The 18,305-nt window shown below is 40.8% G+C and overlaps 1 protein-coding gene across 1 annotated transcript in view; it reads right to left on the reverse strand.

The window, feature by feature from the left end:
- Window positions 1-1,877: 1,877 nt before the first annotated feature.
- Window positions 1,878-18,305, reverse strand: part of SLC2A9 (solute carrier family 2 member 9) — a 231,455-nt gene continuing 215,027 nt past the window's right edge. The window contains 1 exon segment of the mRNA XM_030563908.1: window positions 1,878-4,315. Coding sequence (XP_030419768.1) covers window positions 4,058-4,315 — 258 coding nt within the window. The 3' untranslated portion in view covers window positions 1,878-4,057.

Genomic DNA, 18,305 nt, shown 5'->3' on the forward strand with positions numbered 1-18,305 from the left:
GTAATGATACCTTACATTCAACTTTGGATAATCTCACATTCATTTCCAGAAATGAAACTGAACCTGGCATTTTGTTGTTTTAATTCTTATACTTTATCTGGCTCTCACTGTATACAGATTTCACTCATCAGTCACACACTTACAATCCACTTTTAATATGCTTTAAAAACAAAGACACAGTCCAGCATTTTCCCATTCTTAATTCCGAATATAGCAAAACAGAAGCACAAATGGAACATTCATTGACAAATGTACAGGTTTGGCTGTAGACAGTTTAATATACCAAAATACAAAAATCAGTGAAAAACAGTCACCATATTACATTCTAGCCTTTGATCATTGAAGTTATAGCACCCTAAGAAGGGGAAAAATGTTGCTACACCATACTTGAGAACAATTCAAAACCACCCTGGGGGTTAGAGATGAGGGAGTTATGCAAATCTTGGGTGTTCCCAGAAACCAAGCTTGAATATAACCACATCCCCTAGCCAGTGATTGGAAGGTTTGAACTAATATTCTCTGATGCTGACATTATTCTCGCTCTGTACTGCTCTCTTATAGAAAGATTTGGAGCAAATCAACAGGTATCTAACTGCACCTCCACAGCTCCCTATCCTACAAGCCCAGAAGGCCCTAAACTCAGCAGAACTGATGTGATTCAGTTCTGAGGAGACAGGACATGGGGTTGGGGGGGTTACACAAAGGGAGTTGCACTCCTTATGTGCCATGGAGACTCTTCTATGCAGCAGTGTATGTGTGCACATCTAGGTTGAGGCAAGAGAGGGGCCAACAGAGCTATATGCCATGGCACCTTCACATAGAGAGGATGTAGGAGCCCTAGTTGCTAGTACTATAAAAGCCCCTTAGTTGTGAAGGGAGCTTCCACGTGACCCCTCTCTGATCCTCTATCCAAGCTTCATTTACACATGCTTTGTATGCATGGCAGGAGAGGGGTGAACAGCATTTGGGACTTAAAAAGGTGCTGAAAGAACCTGCATAGCCGAGCTCAAAATGAGAGTGCTAGCCGTTGTATTCAATTACTGAAGGGTTAAACCTTGCTTCAGAAGTTCAGTAAGACTGATATCAGGATGCCAATGCAGTGTTAATTTATCAAATGACAACATTATTAAGGATTAATGCCTACCAAGTACTTAGAAGATGAGCAGCATGAAGTATTTTAATAGTTATTATTAAGACCCTAATTATAAAACCTAGCTGAAGTGGAGTAGTACCTTACTCTGAAAGCAAGCCCAACTTGTGATGTAAGGTACCCCTCAAGTTGAATAAAAGGGCTTCATTCTCCCACCAGGTATATGTCAGACAGAGAAGGAAGGCCTTTGTGCTTGAAGGGGGATTTTAAATGTTGGTATTGTTCACCAACCCAGCAGCACTGGGTTTGGTTTTGGTGATTTTTGAGTTTTGTTTTTTTTTAACCCATGTAGCAAAAAACAAAATAAACCCAAGAAATAAAGACAAATAAAACCACACACTGCACACAAAAGCTATGTAGTTTCAAGTACTTTCTTTAAGGAAACATATCTGTGTAGTTTCCCCCCTAAAGATTTGATTAGCTCTAACATATTATTCTCCATCGGCATAATCCTGATTCATTACACTTTTCTTTAGCAGCAAAAACTCCACTGACGTCAGTAGCTACCCAGTGTATAACCTGGTAACCATTCTTTCCTATTACCCAGCAATGAAATTGCTCTGTTGGGTAATTAAGTTCTAGAAATGGTTAATATGTAGCATGTACACAAATATACAAATCACAGTATATTGCATTTAGAGAAACAAGGTGGGTGAGGTAATCTCTTTTATTGAATCAACTTCTATTGGTGGGAGACAAGTTTTTGAGTTTACACGGAGCGCTTCAAGTCTGGGAAATGAGTTCAGTGTTACAGCTAAATACAAGGTGGAACAGATTGTTTAGCATAAGTAGTTACCACATATTTCAAGGAATCATCCAAGATGAAGTATCCAGTTAACATGTCTTCAGTCATGGGGGGTGGAGGTGGGGAAGAGGAACTGAGGGGAGACTATATAGATTATTGCTTCCTCCCCTCTACCCTTTCTTTCCTTCTCCTATAACTGGACAGGTGGTAACTGGCCACCTCACCTTGAATAATCCCTTGAAATATATGTTAACTACTTACGCTAAACAATCTGTTCCATCTTGTATTTTATGTCTACATTGCAATCATACATGTGCAGCTGGTGTGCGCCACCTGACTCCGGCTCATGGGGCTTGGACTAAGAGGCTGTTTTAAATGTGATTGTAGATGTTTGAGCTCGGGCTGCAGTTCAAGCTCTGGGCCCCTCTCACCTCACGGGACCCTAGAGACCAGGCTCCAGCCTGAGCCCAAACATCTACATTGCAATTAACCAGCCCCATAGCTTGAGCCCAAGTCAGCTACCATGGACCAATTGAAGTACCCTCTGAGTACATTTCCCGGACCTGAAGACAAGCTCTGTGTAAATTGGAAAGGTCGTTTCTCTCTCCCCGCAACAGAAGTTGGTCTAATAAAAGCCATTACTTCACTCACCTTCTCTCTCTCATATCCTGGATCCAAAATGACTAAAACAACACTGCATACAGTATAGATTATTTGGCAACAACTTATTTTAGGTTATGATTAAAAACATATTAGGTTAAAACCTGAAAAAAACAAAGCAAACATCTGAGAACAATTTTTTAAAATAAAATATACATTTCAAATTTACACTTTTAGCATTGTGCAAAATAGCCCATAGGGAAACATGGCTCATCCTAAAAGATTCACATACTCATTGGGGACTTATCCCCAGGACTGCTAAGGACTTTGGATTTATTTTATATAAAATGATGGGATTTATTATTTTATTTTAGAAAGTGCTTATACCTGTAATACCTAGGTACTTAAGGAATTAAAGGAAAACAATTGAAAAATATTTAAAAAAAGAGTGAGCCATTACTTGCCTAAAAACCACTAAGACTCAGGAAGAGTAAACATCACAAATCCCTGCTGTTTTTCTACCATGAAATTAAATGGACATTGGGTAACATTTTTAAAAGCACCTAAGAGACTTAGAAGCCTAAGCCCTATTTTCAAAACTGACTTAGGCACTTCAGAGCATTAGTCCCATAGGCCTTCAGTGGGACTTTGGCTCCTAAATCACTTTTGAAAATAGAACTTGTGCTTTTAAAAAAATGTTACTATTCTTGAAGTCTGGACAGCTCAATGTTTGTTTTTTCTTCTGCTGTACATATCTCCACAGAGCCCACTATTCAGAATATGAATTCAGAATAGGCAGAGTTTTTGTTTTCAGAACAACTGCTTCACTGTTATTTGCTTTAAAGAATAGAAACACAGTGCGAGCAATCCAGCGCTCTTGCCGGTATTTGTGGGATGGAGGGAGAAAGCACGTTAGTAATTATGGAAACAAACTGCAGTTTCCATCTTCTCAAGACAGTGGAAGCGAGAGAGGGTCTGATGAGGAACCGCAGCTAAAATTAAAAATGAAGATGGAAAAGATACCATGAGTGCCCCTTTCATTTTGAAGTGCAATTTTAATAGCATATTGGGAAAAGCTAAGAAATAAATTTGTCTCTCCTTGTCTTCACATTCACTGACTCACACCCAATCTCTGCCACTAGCATATAGGTCCACCCATGCAAGCTGGCATGCAGCTACTGCTGCTTTTAGCTGCATGCTGATCAGCCAGTCCTTGCTCAGGATCCCTCCACCCAGTTCCCATTGCTAATCCAGTTTCCCTCTTAGTTCTAATCCTATCCCACTCCATCCACCTGATGATCCTTTCCACAGGTTTCCTGGAAACTCTGGGTCTTGTTCCCACCAGATGTCTGTCCCTCATATATCAGCTTCCCTCCAGAACCTTCCCAACTGCCACTGATTTACCCTATGCCCATATTCCCCTGAATTAAAAAACAAAACAAAACACAACCACATACACAGGGGTATTAATAACACAAATACGGAACTGCTAGAATTATCACATGCTTTCCAAACCAGCAGAGCATGTGGGTTTTTTCTACCAAACAAAGAACACTGAATTCTTAGAGTATATTGTTTTTTGTTTCACCATTCTCCAGTGTCGAAGAGAAGTTATGTTCTTGTTCTTCACTTGATTTCCTTTCTGATGGAAACTGGCTCATCTCCTGCCCTTCTAAAGTCACTTTATTCCTTTTAGCAAATGCCTGGCTGATTTCATTAATGGTTTTATTTTTTGTTTCGGGTAGGACAAAAAACAGGTAAGTAGCTCCAGCAAGGCAGACGACAGCAAACACCAGGAAACAAAATGTCAGTAGTCCAGCCTGTGAACAGAAAACAAACAAAACCAGCATTACAGATACTACAGAGGCAAGAATCTTATGAATATAAGTAATGCTTGGGAATTGTTTGAAAGAAACAGTACATTGAATATACAGAACAGCAGCCTGGGTTAATTGCATTTAGAGTGGGAGACTGGAGCAATGTTTTTTATAAAGTACAATAATAGGTTGCATTAATAGCATATCAGCAGAGCAAGTTATTACGTTTAAACATGCTATTTTTTTCAGTTACTTCATGAGAAGGGAGGGTATAAAGAGCTTCCTCCAACCTTCTCCCGGGCTCTTACTCAGGGCCAGAGCAGGAGCGCAGAGGATCACAGGGTTGCAATCAAGGTGCTCCTGAGGCATATTGCACTCTAAAGCAGGTGATGGCAGAGTCACTCATATGACGTCAATGGGACCTGAGGTTGCTCACCACCTCTGAAAATCAGGCCAGTTACTTAGGTGCCTAAATATGAATTTAAACATCTAGCTTTGAAAATGCTGACCAATATTTTTAGTAGCACCTCATTGTACTTAGGTTAGCACAATATTAAGAATCTGTCACAGCCCTCAGGGAGCTGAATGAAAGTTTTGAGAGTATAAAGTCAAACAGATTCACCGCCTCCCCTCACCCCCATTTCTAAAGTTATAGAGTGCATTACAGAGGAAAAGATGTTACAGTAAGATCTACTTTTCTCATAAGAAAAGAGAGAGACCATTGCAAGAATTAACTAAGATCAGTGATCTGAAATACAATCCAAATGTACATGCTTCAGATTTTACTGCTGCAAATGCTCTACTGTACAAAAAGTGATCAATAGTTTATCATGAAAACTCTAGCCAAATTGTAGGACTTGCATATTATCAAAATGACAGCGTTTCTATACTGCTAGTTGTTAAATGACCTTTGTTAGATTAATTTTTCAAAATGTTCTGTAGTATTTGAGTCACAATATTGCAAGGTACAGTTTCCTTAAACTAGGAACACAGACTGACATTCTGGCCCCACTGAACCTGCCATTGACTTTAGTGGGGCCAGGATATCAACTGGAGTTTTGAAACATCTCCCTCCTCTGTTTTTATGTAACTTCATACACTCAAAACAGATACGTACAGTACCCAGAACAAATCTTTGACTTTTATTTTTATTCACAGGGCAAAATTTAGAACTAAGCATTGGATGCATACCTAATAAAAGAATAGCTTTGCAGATTTTCCATGACATCAACGTGGTCATGAGTAAAGAATACAGGGGGAACTAGACATTACTTACTCGCACACTTTTCTAAGACAGAGGTTGCTAAAAGGCAAGTTGTATAGAAGACAAAGAAAGACTGATTGGAGCAGGGGAACTGGCTCCTCAATCTCCCCCGTTCCCCATTGATACCCTAGTTGCCAGACTTCAGAGTCGCTCTCACTCTGCCTGGCCTAGTGATGTATTTAGCCACAGTAGAACAGCTTCAACAGGAGAGAGAGAGGGAACCCCACCTCAGAATATACCATAGTTCAGTGGTTAGAACACACTCCCAAGAGGATCTGAACAGGAAGCTCCCACCTTTCTCCTCTGCTGAGAGGGTGGAATTAAAGTCTTCCCCATCTGAGGTGAGTGCTCTAATCACTAGACTAAAAGTTACAAGGTGGGCATCTCCTGCAGCTGTTTTGTGGGGAGTGAGGCAGGTGCCTAACCCATTCTCAATAGAGTTGACTTAGATGCCTAAGCCAAGTGACTCCAGGAGGGGGTTCCTGATTGCAGATCAAAGGCAGAGAGACTCTTCCCTGCAAACCTGCTCTTAGGTGCCTATCTCCTTCAGAGGGGTGGGCCTTAGCATGCACCCATCTCCTCAGCATCTCCCATTGGCTGCCTTGAGCAGCTCCCTGCCTAGCCTGCTGGCTTTTGTGGATCACATTATATGGTATTTATTCCTCCTCATTCATTGTATAGAGAGCCTCACCTAACTAAGCCTCATGGATCACCATTGCTTCCAGTGATTCTTCTACGCACCTAAAAGTTAAGCATTGTGAAGCTCTGTGTCACTTTGACTAAGTCTCATTTGTGTACCTGGGCCCAAGCCACTACCCCTTCCTCATTCAAATTCTGCTGAAAAATCTCATCTCTGCTGTGAAGCCTACAAGAAGTGAGTTAAGATTTGTATATATACACATAACACATTTACAACTGCTCATTAAGTGTATAAGAACTGATGAGAATTTCACACAATCTTTATGAAACACTGACTTTCCCCAACCTTATAGTATATTCCTTCCCTCATTTGTTGTCCCACATCTACATTCTAGAATGCAAGCTCTTTGGGGCATGGGGCACGTGTTTGTACTATGCCTAACACTATTTTACAGGTCACATTCAGTTACCATCACCTAAATAATGGGTGTCACAACTGATGCACAACAAGACACTTTCTGGTGAAGGCTAAGTCCAATACAAGAGATTTCTTACAATGTCACTTTTAATATTGTGGCTGAATTACCAATTGGGCTAGTCACAATGTTTCCATGGATAATTTATCATCTGGCTCTGCCCTTTTATTCACTTCTGTAATGCAAGGAAAGCTGGAAAGCACATCCTCTGATATACTGAATAAGAACCCCTGAATGCATCAGCAATTTTCTCTCCAAAAATAAATTAAATCCCAGCAGTCTAGTACTCCTGAAAAACCCAGCACTAATAAGAGCATGCACACGTGCAATGAGGGGAAATGTTCTGGTAAGGAAGCAGATCTGGCTTTCAAGCTTATGAACAGACAGCTATTAAATCCATTTGTTTCTATGAAAAATAACTTCACAATGTCTCCATAAGTTCTCCTGTCATCTTGAGCATTGTAATTTTGAATTGGAGTTTTCAGCATTTGGAATTGTTTAATAAGGTTGCAGTTTTGTATTTGTCACAGCACCAGGTGGCTGGCTGCTGCAGAATGAAGTAGGGGCTATCTAGCATGGAAACCGGCATGACCAGAACAGGAACAAGGGCCAGCTGGTGCAGTGAGATGAAGCTACTGGCAATGAGAGAGCTTCCAGCCAGGTAGTAATGTGGAGTAGATTGGACAGGCTGCTTCTTTCAGGAGCTAGGATCTCCTGGCTGGGCTTTTGCCTGTGGATTGGTTGAACCCTGGTTGAATGGCATCGGGCCTATTACAAAACCTGCAGGTAATTACCTTTGATGACTCATCACACTCTCAGGCACAAGGATGATTCATCATGTTTAAGCAGGCTGGGGCTCAGAGGTAACTCAAGAATAGGCCAGCTCAGACTCAGAAGGATCATATAATTTACTCACCTGCCATCCTCTTTTAAATGTCTCCATAAAACATACCTTTGCCATTGTGCCTACAAATTAATAATGTGTCGTGTTGATTAGGCTGGCAACCCAAATACCTGTGACTAATTTATACAAAGGCACCTCTTGCTTCTGCTCCCTTGTTCTCTCACCTTTATGCCTGCCTTTGTTTATTCACCTGCTGTGTCTTGTTTAAATCCTAGATTCTGAGCTCTCTGGGGAAGAGACTGCCTTTGTACTATTTGTTTGCCCAAGGCCTAGTATAATGGTGCCTTGATCCCTGACTGGAAACATTTGGCATTTCTGCAGCAGTAATAATGATGTGTACTATCCTCATTGTTACATTTAATCACAATGGTTCTTTAAAACTAGCTGATCCTTTATGAAACATGGGATATATGAGTAATAATTTATCTCTTAATTCTCATGTAATAGCTTGGCATTAAAAAAAATTCTTATTTAAATATCATGACAACAAAAACCATTAAAAGCTCCTCTGATACTGCCAGAAGCTATACTTAGCATATGATGATAGTATATCAAGTGGGAACCAAGTCCATTAAAGGGAGTTACACTACTCCTCTCAAGGATAAACCATTGCTAGACTCTGCACTTTCATGGAAAACATTTGGCAGAATGTATTTTGCATACACCATTGTATAAAGCAGGGGTTAAATTCTGAAATCTTTATGTAGGAAAACTCCCACTGGGGATGTCAGGACTCGGCCTTAACTTTGTTTAATTAATTTCAGAATTGCATCACATTGTGACTCATTCAATTTGTGATCTATTATAAACCCCACATCCTTTTCAGCAGTACTGCTGCCTTAGCCAGTTATTCCCCATTTTGTAAATTTGCATTTGATTTTTTTTCCTTCCCAAGTGTAGTACTTTGTAATTGCTTTTACTGAACTTCATCTTGTTGAATTCGGATAAGTTCTCCAATTCGTCAAGATCATTTTGAATTCTAATGCTGTCCTCCAAAGTTCTAGCAACCACTCTCAGCTTGGCCTCATCTGCAAATTTATAAGTGGACTCTCCACTCCATTACTATTATCTAAGTCATTAAGGAAAATATAGACATGTACCCGACCAAAGGCTGACCTCTGTGGGACCTCACTAGATACGTCAGCAAACCACTGATAACTCTTTGAGTATGGTTTTCCAATCAGTTTTGCACCCACCTTAAAGTTATTTCATCTAGACTACACTTCCCTAGTTTGTGCATGGGACTGCATCAAAAGCCTTACTAAAAATCAAGATATATCATGGTTACAGCTCCCCCCCCCGCCATTATCTATTAAGTGCTTACAAATTGATTGTTTAATAATTAGTTCTAGTATCTTTCCAGGTATCAAAGTTAGGCTTTGATTCCCCAGGTCCTCTTTGTTTCCCTTTTTAAAGGCAGGTACTGTGTTTGCCCTTCTCCAATCCTCTGGGACCTCAACTGGCCTCAACCTTCTTGATGTAATCTGTTGTTAGCTCTCCCTCCCCATTAAGTAGAGGACCTACACTTTCCTTCTTTCTCATGCCCCTAACGTATTTATAGAGCCTCTCCTTACTGCCTTTTATGTTCCTTGCTAGGTGCCTTAGACTTTGATTTTTTTCCTACATGTTTGTGCTAGTTTCTGTTAGTAAGGCCATAAGGGACAACTAGATTTAGTCTGACCTCTTGTATATCACAAAGCACCAACATTGCCCAGCACCTGTACACTAAATCCAACAACCAAAATTAGACCACAGTATTACAGTCTACAGGAGATTAGACTATTATCTTCCACAGGCAGAAAATAGGTGAGACTGAGGTACACTAGTGCTTGAGGCCCATTACAATGGTAGGCAAATTAAGATATACCCAGATAATCCTGGCAATTTCCACATACTCATATGCTGCAGAGGAAGGCAACCACCCTGCCAACTCAGCCACTGCCAATCTGAGCTGGGGGGAAATTCCTGCCTGACCCCACATCTGGTGATCAGTTAGACCCCGAGCATGTGAGGAAGAACCAGCTAGGCAAGCACCTGAGAGAGAGAACACTTGTTGTCACCTCAGAGCCCTGACCCACACTGCCCAATGTCCCAACTGCAGCCGTGGCCATTTCTGATACTTCAGAGGCAGGAGATTTAAAAAAAAACAAACAAACCACCCCTCCCATTATCCACTGGTGGAAAATAAAATCTCTTTGACCCTGGCCACTGGCTGGCTGAAACCTTGAACCAGGAGGAATATAAAATGAAGTGGAAGTGAGCTGTTGAGCCCTGCCTCCTACCATCACAAGCCTCCTACCATCATTGGTGCCAGAGGGAGGATACTGGTCTTGATGGACCAATGAACTCATTAGGCATGGAAAATCATGGCAAATCTTATGTGACTATTATGTGAAGCAAAAGATAATATATAAAGTATAAGTAGATGTCTGGTACAGGAAAGATGTTGATAGATCAGACAGGATAACGGGGTGGGTCTTTATCCTGTTGAAATCACCTATATTCTCCTCTTATTTGTATGCGCATTTATGGTGTTTATAGGAACGAATCCCACCTCTGTAATTTAGTTTCCCTGATGTCTGTAATCTCCCTTCCTTGTACACCTCGATAGAACGCTGTCCTTGGGAGCTCAAAAATCTTACTGCGTTATAGGTGAAACTGCATTTTATTGAATTTGTTTTGATCCACCGGAGTGTGCAGCCCTGTTATATCCAAATTCGTGTTATATCGGGCGGTGTCTGTCACAAACAGATAGCTAAGGGTTAATGTCTCTTTCACCTGAAGCACCTGACCAGAGGACCAATCAGGAAACCGGATTTTTTCAACTTTGGGTGGAGGGAATTTTGTGTCTAAGGTTTTTGTTTTCTGCCTGCCTGCTTTCTCTGAGCTTTGGAGAAGTAATTCTGTTTTCTAATCTTCTGTTTCTAAGTGTAAGGACAAAGAGATCAGATAGTAAGTTATATGGTTTCTTTTCTTTGGTATTTGCATGAATATAAGTGCTGGAGTGCTTTGATTTGTATTTTTTTGAATAAGGCTGTTTATTCAATATTCTTTTAAGCAATCGACCCTGTGTTGTGTCACCTTAATACAGAGAGACCATTTGTATGTATTTTTTCTTTCTTTTTATATAAATCTTTCTTTTAAGTCCTGTTGGAGTTTTTCTTTACTTCAGGGAAATTGAGTCTGTACTCACCAGGGAATTGGTGGGAGGAAGAAATCAGGGAAAATCTGTGTGCGTTGGATTTGCTAGCCTGATTTTGCATTCCCTCTGGGGAATAGGAAAGTCCTTTTTGTTTCCAGGACTGGGAACGGAGAGGGGGAGTCACTCTGTTTGGATTCACAGAGCTTGTGTCTGTGTATCTCTCCAGGAGCACCTGGAGGGGGGAAGGGAAAAAGGATTATTTCCCTTTGTTGTGAGACTCAAGGGATTTGGGTCTTGGGATCCCCAGGGAAGGGTTTCCAGGGGGACCAGAGTGCCCCAAAACACTCTAATTTTTTGGGTGGTGGCAGCAAGTACCAGGTCCAAGCTGGTAACTAAGCTTGGAGGTTTTCATGCTAACCCCCATATTTTGGACGCTAAGGTCCAAATCTGGGACTAAGGTTATGACAGTGTCATATCGAGGTAGCGGTGTATTGTATTTGTATCACTGGCTCCTTGCTAGATATGGCCCCATATCCAGTGAGGTGCTGTTTAGCTGCAAATATTTAGGAGTCAAATCCCAAGATCTTTTGCTTAGTTAGACTTCAGTGGGAATTTGTATGAGTAAAAAGTGAGCTTGAGCCTCAGTTTGTCTCCTTCATTTCAAAGAGAATTACAGATACTCAGCACTGCTCTGGATTAGGCCTCATAGATCTTACCTTACAGCTTTTTATTCACCTGAATACTCTCACTGAGTGATGTCAATAAAATTTACATGCCTGAAAAAAGGTTTGTAGGATTGGAGCAGGTTTAACAATAGGAGGGAGTGGCACAGAAAACCACCTTATGTACATTCTACTCATTGAAAAACATTTTTTTGGGAAAAAAGGAAAAATCTATTTCTACTTGATGTAATTATTTTAAACATTTAAAGCAGATACTGGCTTAAGTATATTCAAAACAATGTGTTGAAAAAACTGAGTTCTTGTAAAAAATGTTCTCCTCAGTCGCAGAAAATTTTGACTTTTCATCAGAAAACCAAACCTCCTCCTTCCCCTGAAACCAAACTTTTTGGCTGAAAACAACAAAACCAAAAAGTTAATTTTTCAGGTTTAAAATTTTGAGAAAAGAAGACACTTTAAGGTGCAAAATTTCATTTGATCAAAAGGTGTAGTTTCCTATGGGAAAAATATTTTCAGCCAGCCCTATTGCTTGTTTCTGGAAGTCTGAAGATAATCTGTTTTCCTCTATATTTTCTGCAACTGACGAAGATCTGACTAAGAGCAGAAAAATGGAAAACTCAGGGGCTTTGTTCATCATATAGGCAGGGTGGGCATTAAGGGGGGGCCCATCCTGACTGCCCTGATCTTCCACTGAAGTGAACAGCAGTTGAGCGCCCTCAAATATCTCCCAGGATTCAGTCTAAGATGTGCTAAGTGGTGAAACAAGAATTAGAATCTGATTTGCAGCTGTGTAATTTATATGCATTTGGATGAAAATGCAGTGTACCTTCTCAACAGGATAAAAGATACAAAAACGTTCCAAGTCTGTGTGGCGTTATTAGTGTGTGCACAGATAGAAAGTATAGGCATTACCTTCCCCCCACCCAATCAAATGCTGAAACACGCTGAGTACTGATTTTTGCCGTTATAAAAAATCATTTCTTTCAAATTGCAGCATCCACCCACATGGATCAAGTATTAGAGAGCTCATTTTCAAATCAAGAAAAGTTAAAATAGTTGAAAAAAGATCTAGTATTAAAATGCTATGATTTTTGTATGTGCTGAAAGATTTTTTTTTTAAACTTAAAGCTTTCAAAAGCTGTTCAAAAGAGGAAAATCTATACCTGTTTTAGATTAACAGGTTACATTCTGTAAGTAACATAGCCTGGAAAAATGTGGAATTGGTTGAGTACAGTCCCTTGCTGGATCATTTAATAATGTGTCAATTGATTCCTTATTCAGTCCATCTTGCTGTAGGGCTCAGTTACTAAGTGGCGGTGTGATAATTGTAAAGAGGATAAAACTACCACTTGGCAGCAGGTATTCTCAGAAACAGGAGAATAAGTGAATGAATTCATCTTGGAGAAGTGTTGAAGAAACTTGAGCTTTTGAAACAGGCCTTTTAAAATCTTCTCATTTGGAAAAAGAAACTATCTTGCTCTGTGATGTTGACTTTGTTTTTTAACTGCATTATGAGCCTTTTTGAGATTATTCTCTATGGAAATGTAATCCAAAACCAAACTAAGATGTATTTAGTATTTTTTTTATTTGTACTTGATTTGCCATCTCTAGAATAGCAGCAGTGTTTCATAATTATTATCTGATTACCCCATTACTTGTTTGGGGAATTTTACCTGGGGGCTGATGCCCTTCTCTTCACTTTCTTAATCTGATGTTAATTTTACAGGGGCAAAATGAATGACATTTCATAGAATCATGGACTCATAGACTTTAAGGTCAGAAGGGACCATTATGATCATCTTGTTGGACCTCCTGCACAATGCAGGCCATACAATCTCACCCACCCACTCTTGTATCAAACCTGCATCTGAGCCATTGAAGTCTTTAAATCATGGTTTAAAGACTCCAAGGTGCAGAGAATCTTCCAGCAAGTGACCCGTGCCCCACACTGCAGAGGAAGGTGAAAACCCCCACAGGGCTTCTGCCAATCTGCCTTGGAGGAAAATTCCTTCCCAACCTCAAATACGGCAATCAGCTAAACCCTAAGCATGTGGGCAAGACTCACCAGCCAGACACCCAGGAAAGAATTCTCTGTAGCAACTCAGATCCCACCCCACCTAACATCCCATCACAAGCCATTGCGCATATTTACCACTACTAGTCAAAGATGAATTAATTGCCAAAATTAGGCTATCCCATTATACCATCCCCTCCATAAACTTATCAAGCTTATTCTTGAAGCCGGATATGTCTTTTGCCCCCTCTACTCCCCTTGGAAGGCTGTTCCAGGACTTCACTCCTCTAATGGTTAGAAACCTTCATCTAATTCAAGTCTAAACTTCCTGATAAGCCACTTTATATCCATTATATCCGTTTGTTCTTGTGTCCACACTGAGCTTAAATAATTCCTCTCCCTCCCTGGTATTTATTCCTCTGATATATTTATAGAGAACAATCATATCTCCCCTCAGCCTTCTTTTGGTTAGGCTAAACGAGCCAAGCTCTTTGAGTCTCCTTTCATATGACAGGTTTTCCATTCCTCGGATCATCCTAGTAGCCCATCTCTGAACCTGTTCCAGTTTGAATTCATCCTTCTTAAATATGGGAGACCAGAACTGCACACAGTATTCCAGATGAGGTCTCATCAGTGCCTTGTATAACGGTACTAACATCTCCTTATCTCTAGTGGAAATATCTTGCCTGATGCATCCCAAGACCGCATTAGCTTTTTTCACGGCCATATCACATTGGCAGCTCATAGTCATCCTGTGATCAACCAATACTCCGAGGTCCTTCTCCTCTGTTACTTCCAACTGATGCCTCCCCAGCTTATAGCAATAGTTCTTGTTATTAATCACTAAATGCATGACCTTGTACTTTTCACTATTAAATTTCATCCTGTTACTATTACTCCAGTTTACAAGGTCATCCAGATCTTCCTGTATGATATCCAGGTCCTTCTCTATATTGGCAATACCTCCCAGCTTTGTGTCATCCGCAAACTTTATTAGCACATTCTCATTTTTTGTGCCAAGGTCAGTAATAAAAAGATTGGTCCCAAAAACGATCCCTGAGGAACTCCACTAGTAACCTCCCTCCAGCCTGACAATTCACCTTTCAGAATGACCAGTTGTAGTCTCCCCTTTAACCAGTTCCTTATCCACATTTCAATTTTCATATTGATCCCCATCTTTTCCAATTTAGCTAATTATTCCCCATGTGGAACCGTATCAAATGCCTTACTGAAATCGAGGTAAACTAGATCCACTGCATTTCCTTTGTCTAAAAAATCTGTTACCTTCTCAAAGAAGGATATCAAGTTGGTTTGGCATGATCTACCTTTTGTAAAACCATGTTGTATTTTGTCCCAATTACCACTGACCTCAATGTCCTTGACTACTTTTTCCTTCAAATTTTTTTTCCAAGACCATGCATACTACAGACATCTAACTGACAGGCCTGTAGTTGCCAGGATCACTTTTCTCCTCTTTTTTAAAGATAGGAACTATGTTAGCAATTCTCCAGTCATATGGTACAACCCCTGAGTTTACTGATTCATTAAAAATTCTTGCTAATGGGCTTGCAATTTCCTGTGCCAGTTCCTTTAATATTCTTGGATGAAGATTGTCTGGGCCCCCCAGTTTCGTCCCATTAAGCTGTTTGAGTTTGGCTTCTACCTTGGATGTAGTAATATCTACCTCCATATCCTCATTCCTATTTGTCATCCTACTATTATCTCTAAGCTCCTCATTAAAGACTGAGGCAAAGAATTTGTTTAGATATTGAGCCATCCCTAGATCATCCTTAACCTCCACTCCATCCTAAGTGTTTAGCGGTCCCACTTCTTCTTTCTTTGTTTTCTTCTTATTTATATGGCTACAGAACCTTTTCCTATTGGTTTTAATTCCCTTTGCAAGGTCCAACTCTACATGGCTTTTGGCCTTTCTCACTTTATCCCTACATATTCTGACCTCAATAATGTAGCTCCCATCTTCCATTCCTTGTAGGCTTTCTGCTTTTTCTTAATCACCTCTCTGAGATGCTTTCTCATCCAGCGTGCTCTACAATTCCTGCCTATGAATTTTCCCCCCTTTCTTGGGATGCAGGCTTCTGATAGTTTCTGCAACTTTGACTTGAAGTAATTCCAGGCTTCCTCCACCTTTAGATCCCCAAGTTCTTCAGTCCAATCCACTTTCCTAATTAATTTCCTTAATTCTTTAAAGTGAGCCCTTTTGAAATTAAAAAAACCCTAGTCACAGATCTATTTTTGTTTACCTTTCCATTTAGTTTAAACGGAATTAAATCATGATCGCTCAAACTAAGGTTGTCCCCTACAACCATTTCTTCTGAGATCCTCACTACTCACCAAAACCAAATCTAAAATGGCATCCCCTCTTGTCAGTTCAGCAACTACTTGGTGAAGGAATCCATCAGCTATTGCATCTAGAAAAATCTGAGCCCTATTATTGTCCTCCAGTCTATATCAGGGGCCCGTATCCGAGATGTTACAGAGGCATTGTCGAGGATTATCCGGCCTTCTGACTACTACCCCATGCTACTCATCCATGTGGGCACAAATGATACTGCGAGGTGTGACACTGAGCAGATCAAGAGTGACTACAGGGCTCTGGGAGTACGGGTTAAGGAGTTTGGAGCACAGGTGGTATTCTCTTCGATTCTTCCTGTTGAAGGTAGGGGCCCGGGCAGAGACAGATGCATCGTGGAGGTGAATGCCTGGCTGCGAAGATGGTGTCACCAGGAGGGCTTTGGCTTCCTCGACCACGGGATGCTATTCGAGGAAGGACTGCTAGGCACAGATGGCGTTCACCTTTCGAAGAGGGGAAAGGCCTTATTTGCGCACAGACTGGCTAACCTAGTAAGGAGGGCTTTAAATTAGGTTCGACGGGGAAAGGTGAGCAAACCCCACAGGTAAGTGGGGAACATGACCTGGGAGATGGGTTGGAAACAGGAGGGAGCACGGGCTATAATGGCAGTGAGGAAGGAGGGTCAGGGCAAAGCTGGGAGGCAAGATCAAACCAGTATCTTAGATGCCTATATACAAATGCAAGAAGTATGGGTAATAAGCAGGAAGAACTGGAAGTGCTAATAAATAAATACAACTATGACATTGTTGGCATTACTGAAACTTGGTGGGATAATACACACGACTGGAATGTTGGTGTGGATGGGTATAGTTTGCTCAGGAAGGATAGACAGGGGAAAAAGGGAGGAGGTGTTGCCTTATATATTAAAAATGTACACACTTGGACTGAGGTGGAGATGGACATAGGAGACGGAAGTGTTGAGAGTCTCTGGGTTAGGCTTAAAGGGGCAAAAAACACGGGTGATGTCGTGCTGGGAGTCTACTACAGGCCACCTAATTAGGTGGAAGAGGTGGATGAGGCTTTTTTCAAACAACTAACAAAATCATCCAAAGCCCAAGATTTGGTGGTGATGGGGGACTTCAACTATCCAGATATATGTTGGGAAAATAACACCGCAGGGCACTGACTATCCAATAAGTTCCTGGACTGCATTGCAGACAACTTTTTATTTCAGAAAGTTGAAAAAGCTACTGGGGGGAAGCTGTTCTAGACTTGATTTTAACAAATAGGGAGGAACTTGTTGAGAATTTAAAAGTAGAAGGAAGCTTGGGTGAAAGTGATCATGAAATCATAGAGTTTGCAATTCTAAGGAAGGGTAGAAGGGAGTACAGCAAAATAGAGACAATGGATTTCAGGAAGGCGGATTTTGGTAAGCTGAGAGAGCTGATAGGTAAGGTCCCATGGGAATCAAGACTGAGGGGAAAAACAACAGAGGAGAGTTGGCAGTTTTTCAAAGAGATGCTATTAAGGGCCCAAAAGCAAGCTATTCCGATGGGTAGGAAAGATAGAAAATGTGGCAAAAGACCACCTTGGCTTACCCTTGAGATCTTGCGTGACCTACAAAATAAAAAGGCATTGTATAAAAAATGGAAACTAGGTCAGATTACAAAGTATGAATATAGGCAAATAACACAGGAATGCAGAGGCAAGATTAGAAAGGCAAAGGCACAAAATGAACTCAAACTAGCTATGGGAATAAAGGGAAACAAGAAGACTTTTTATCAATACATTAGAAGCAAGAGGAAGACCAAGGACTGGGTAGGCCCACTGCTCAGTAAGGAGGGGGAAACAGTAACGGGAGACTTGGAAATGGCAGAGATGCTTAATGACTTCTTTGTTTCGGTCTTCACTGAGAAGTCTGAAGGAATGTCTAATATAGTGAATGCTTACAGGAAGAGGATAGGTTTAGAAGATAAAATAAAAAAAGAGCAAGTAAAAAATCACTTAGAAAAGTTAGATGCCTGCAAGTCACCAGGGCCTGATGAAATGCATCCTAGAATACTCAAGGAGTTAATAGAAGAGGTATCTGAGCCTCTAGCTATTATCTTTGGGAAATCATGGGAGACGGGGGAGATTCCAGAAGACTGGAAGGGGGCAAATATAGTGCCCATCTATAAAAAGGGAAATAAAAACAACCCAGGAAACTACAGACCAGTTAAAGCAGCAAAGAATCCTGTGGCACCTTATAGACTAACAGACATTTTGGAGCATGAGCTTTCGTGGGTGAATACCCACTTCTTCAAATGCATGTGGTGGAAATTTCCAGGGGCAGGTATATATATGCTAGCAAGCAAGCTAGAGATAATGAGGTCAGTTCAATCAGGGAGGATGAGGCCCTGTTCTAGCAGTTGAGGTGTGAAAACCAAGAGAGGAGAAACTAGTTCTGTAGTTGGCAAGCCATTCACAGTCTTTGTTCAATCCTGAGCTGATGGTGTCAAATTTGCAGATGAACTGAAGCTCAGCAGTTTCTCTTTGAAGTCTGGTCCTGAAGTTTTTTTGCTGC

Source organism: Gopherus evgoodei, chromosome 5, assembly GCF_007399415.2.
Source record: "Gopherus evgoodei ecotype Sinaloan lineage chromosome 5, rGopEvg1_v1.p, whole genome shotgun sequence".
NCBI classification, from domain to species: Eukaryota; Metazoa; Chordata; order Testudines; family Testudinidae; genus Gopherus; species Gopherus evgoodei.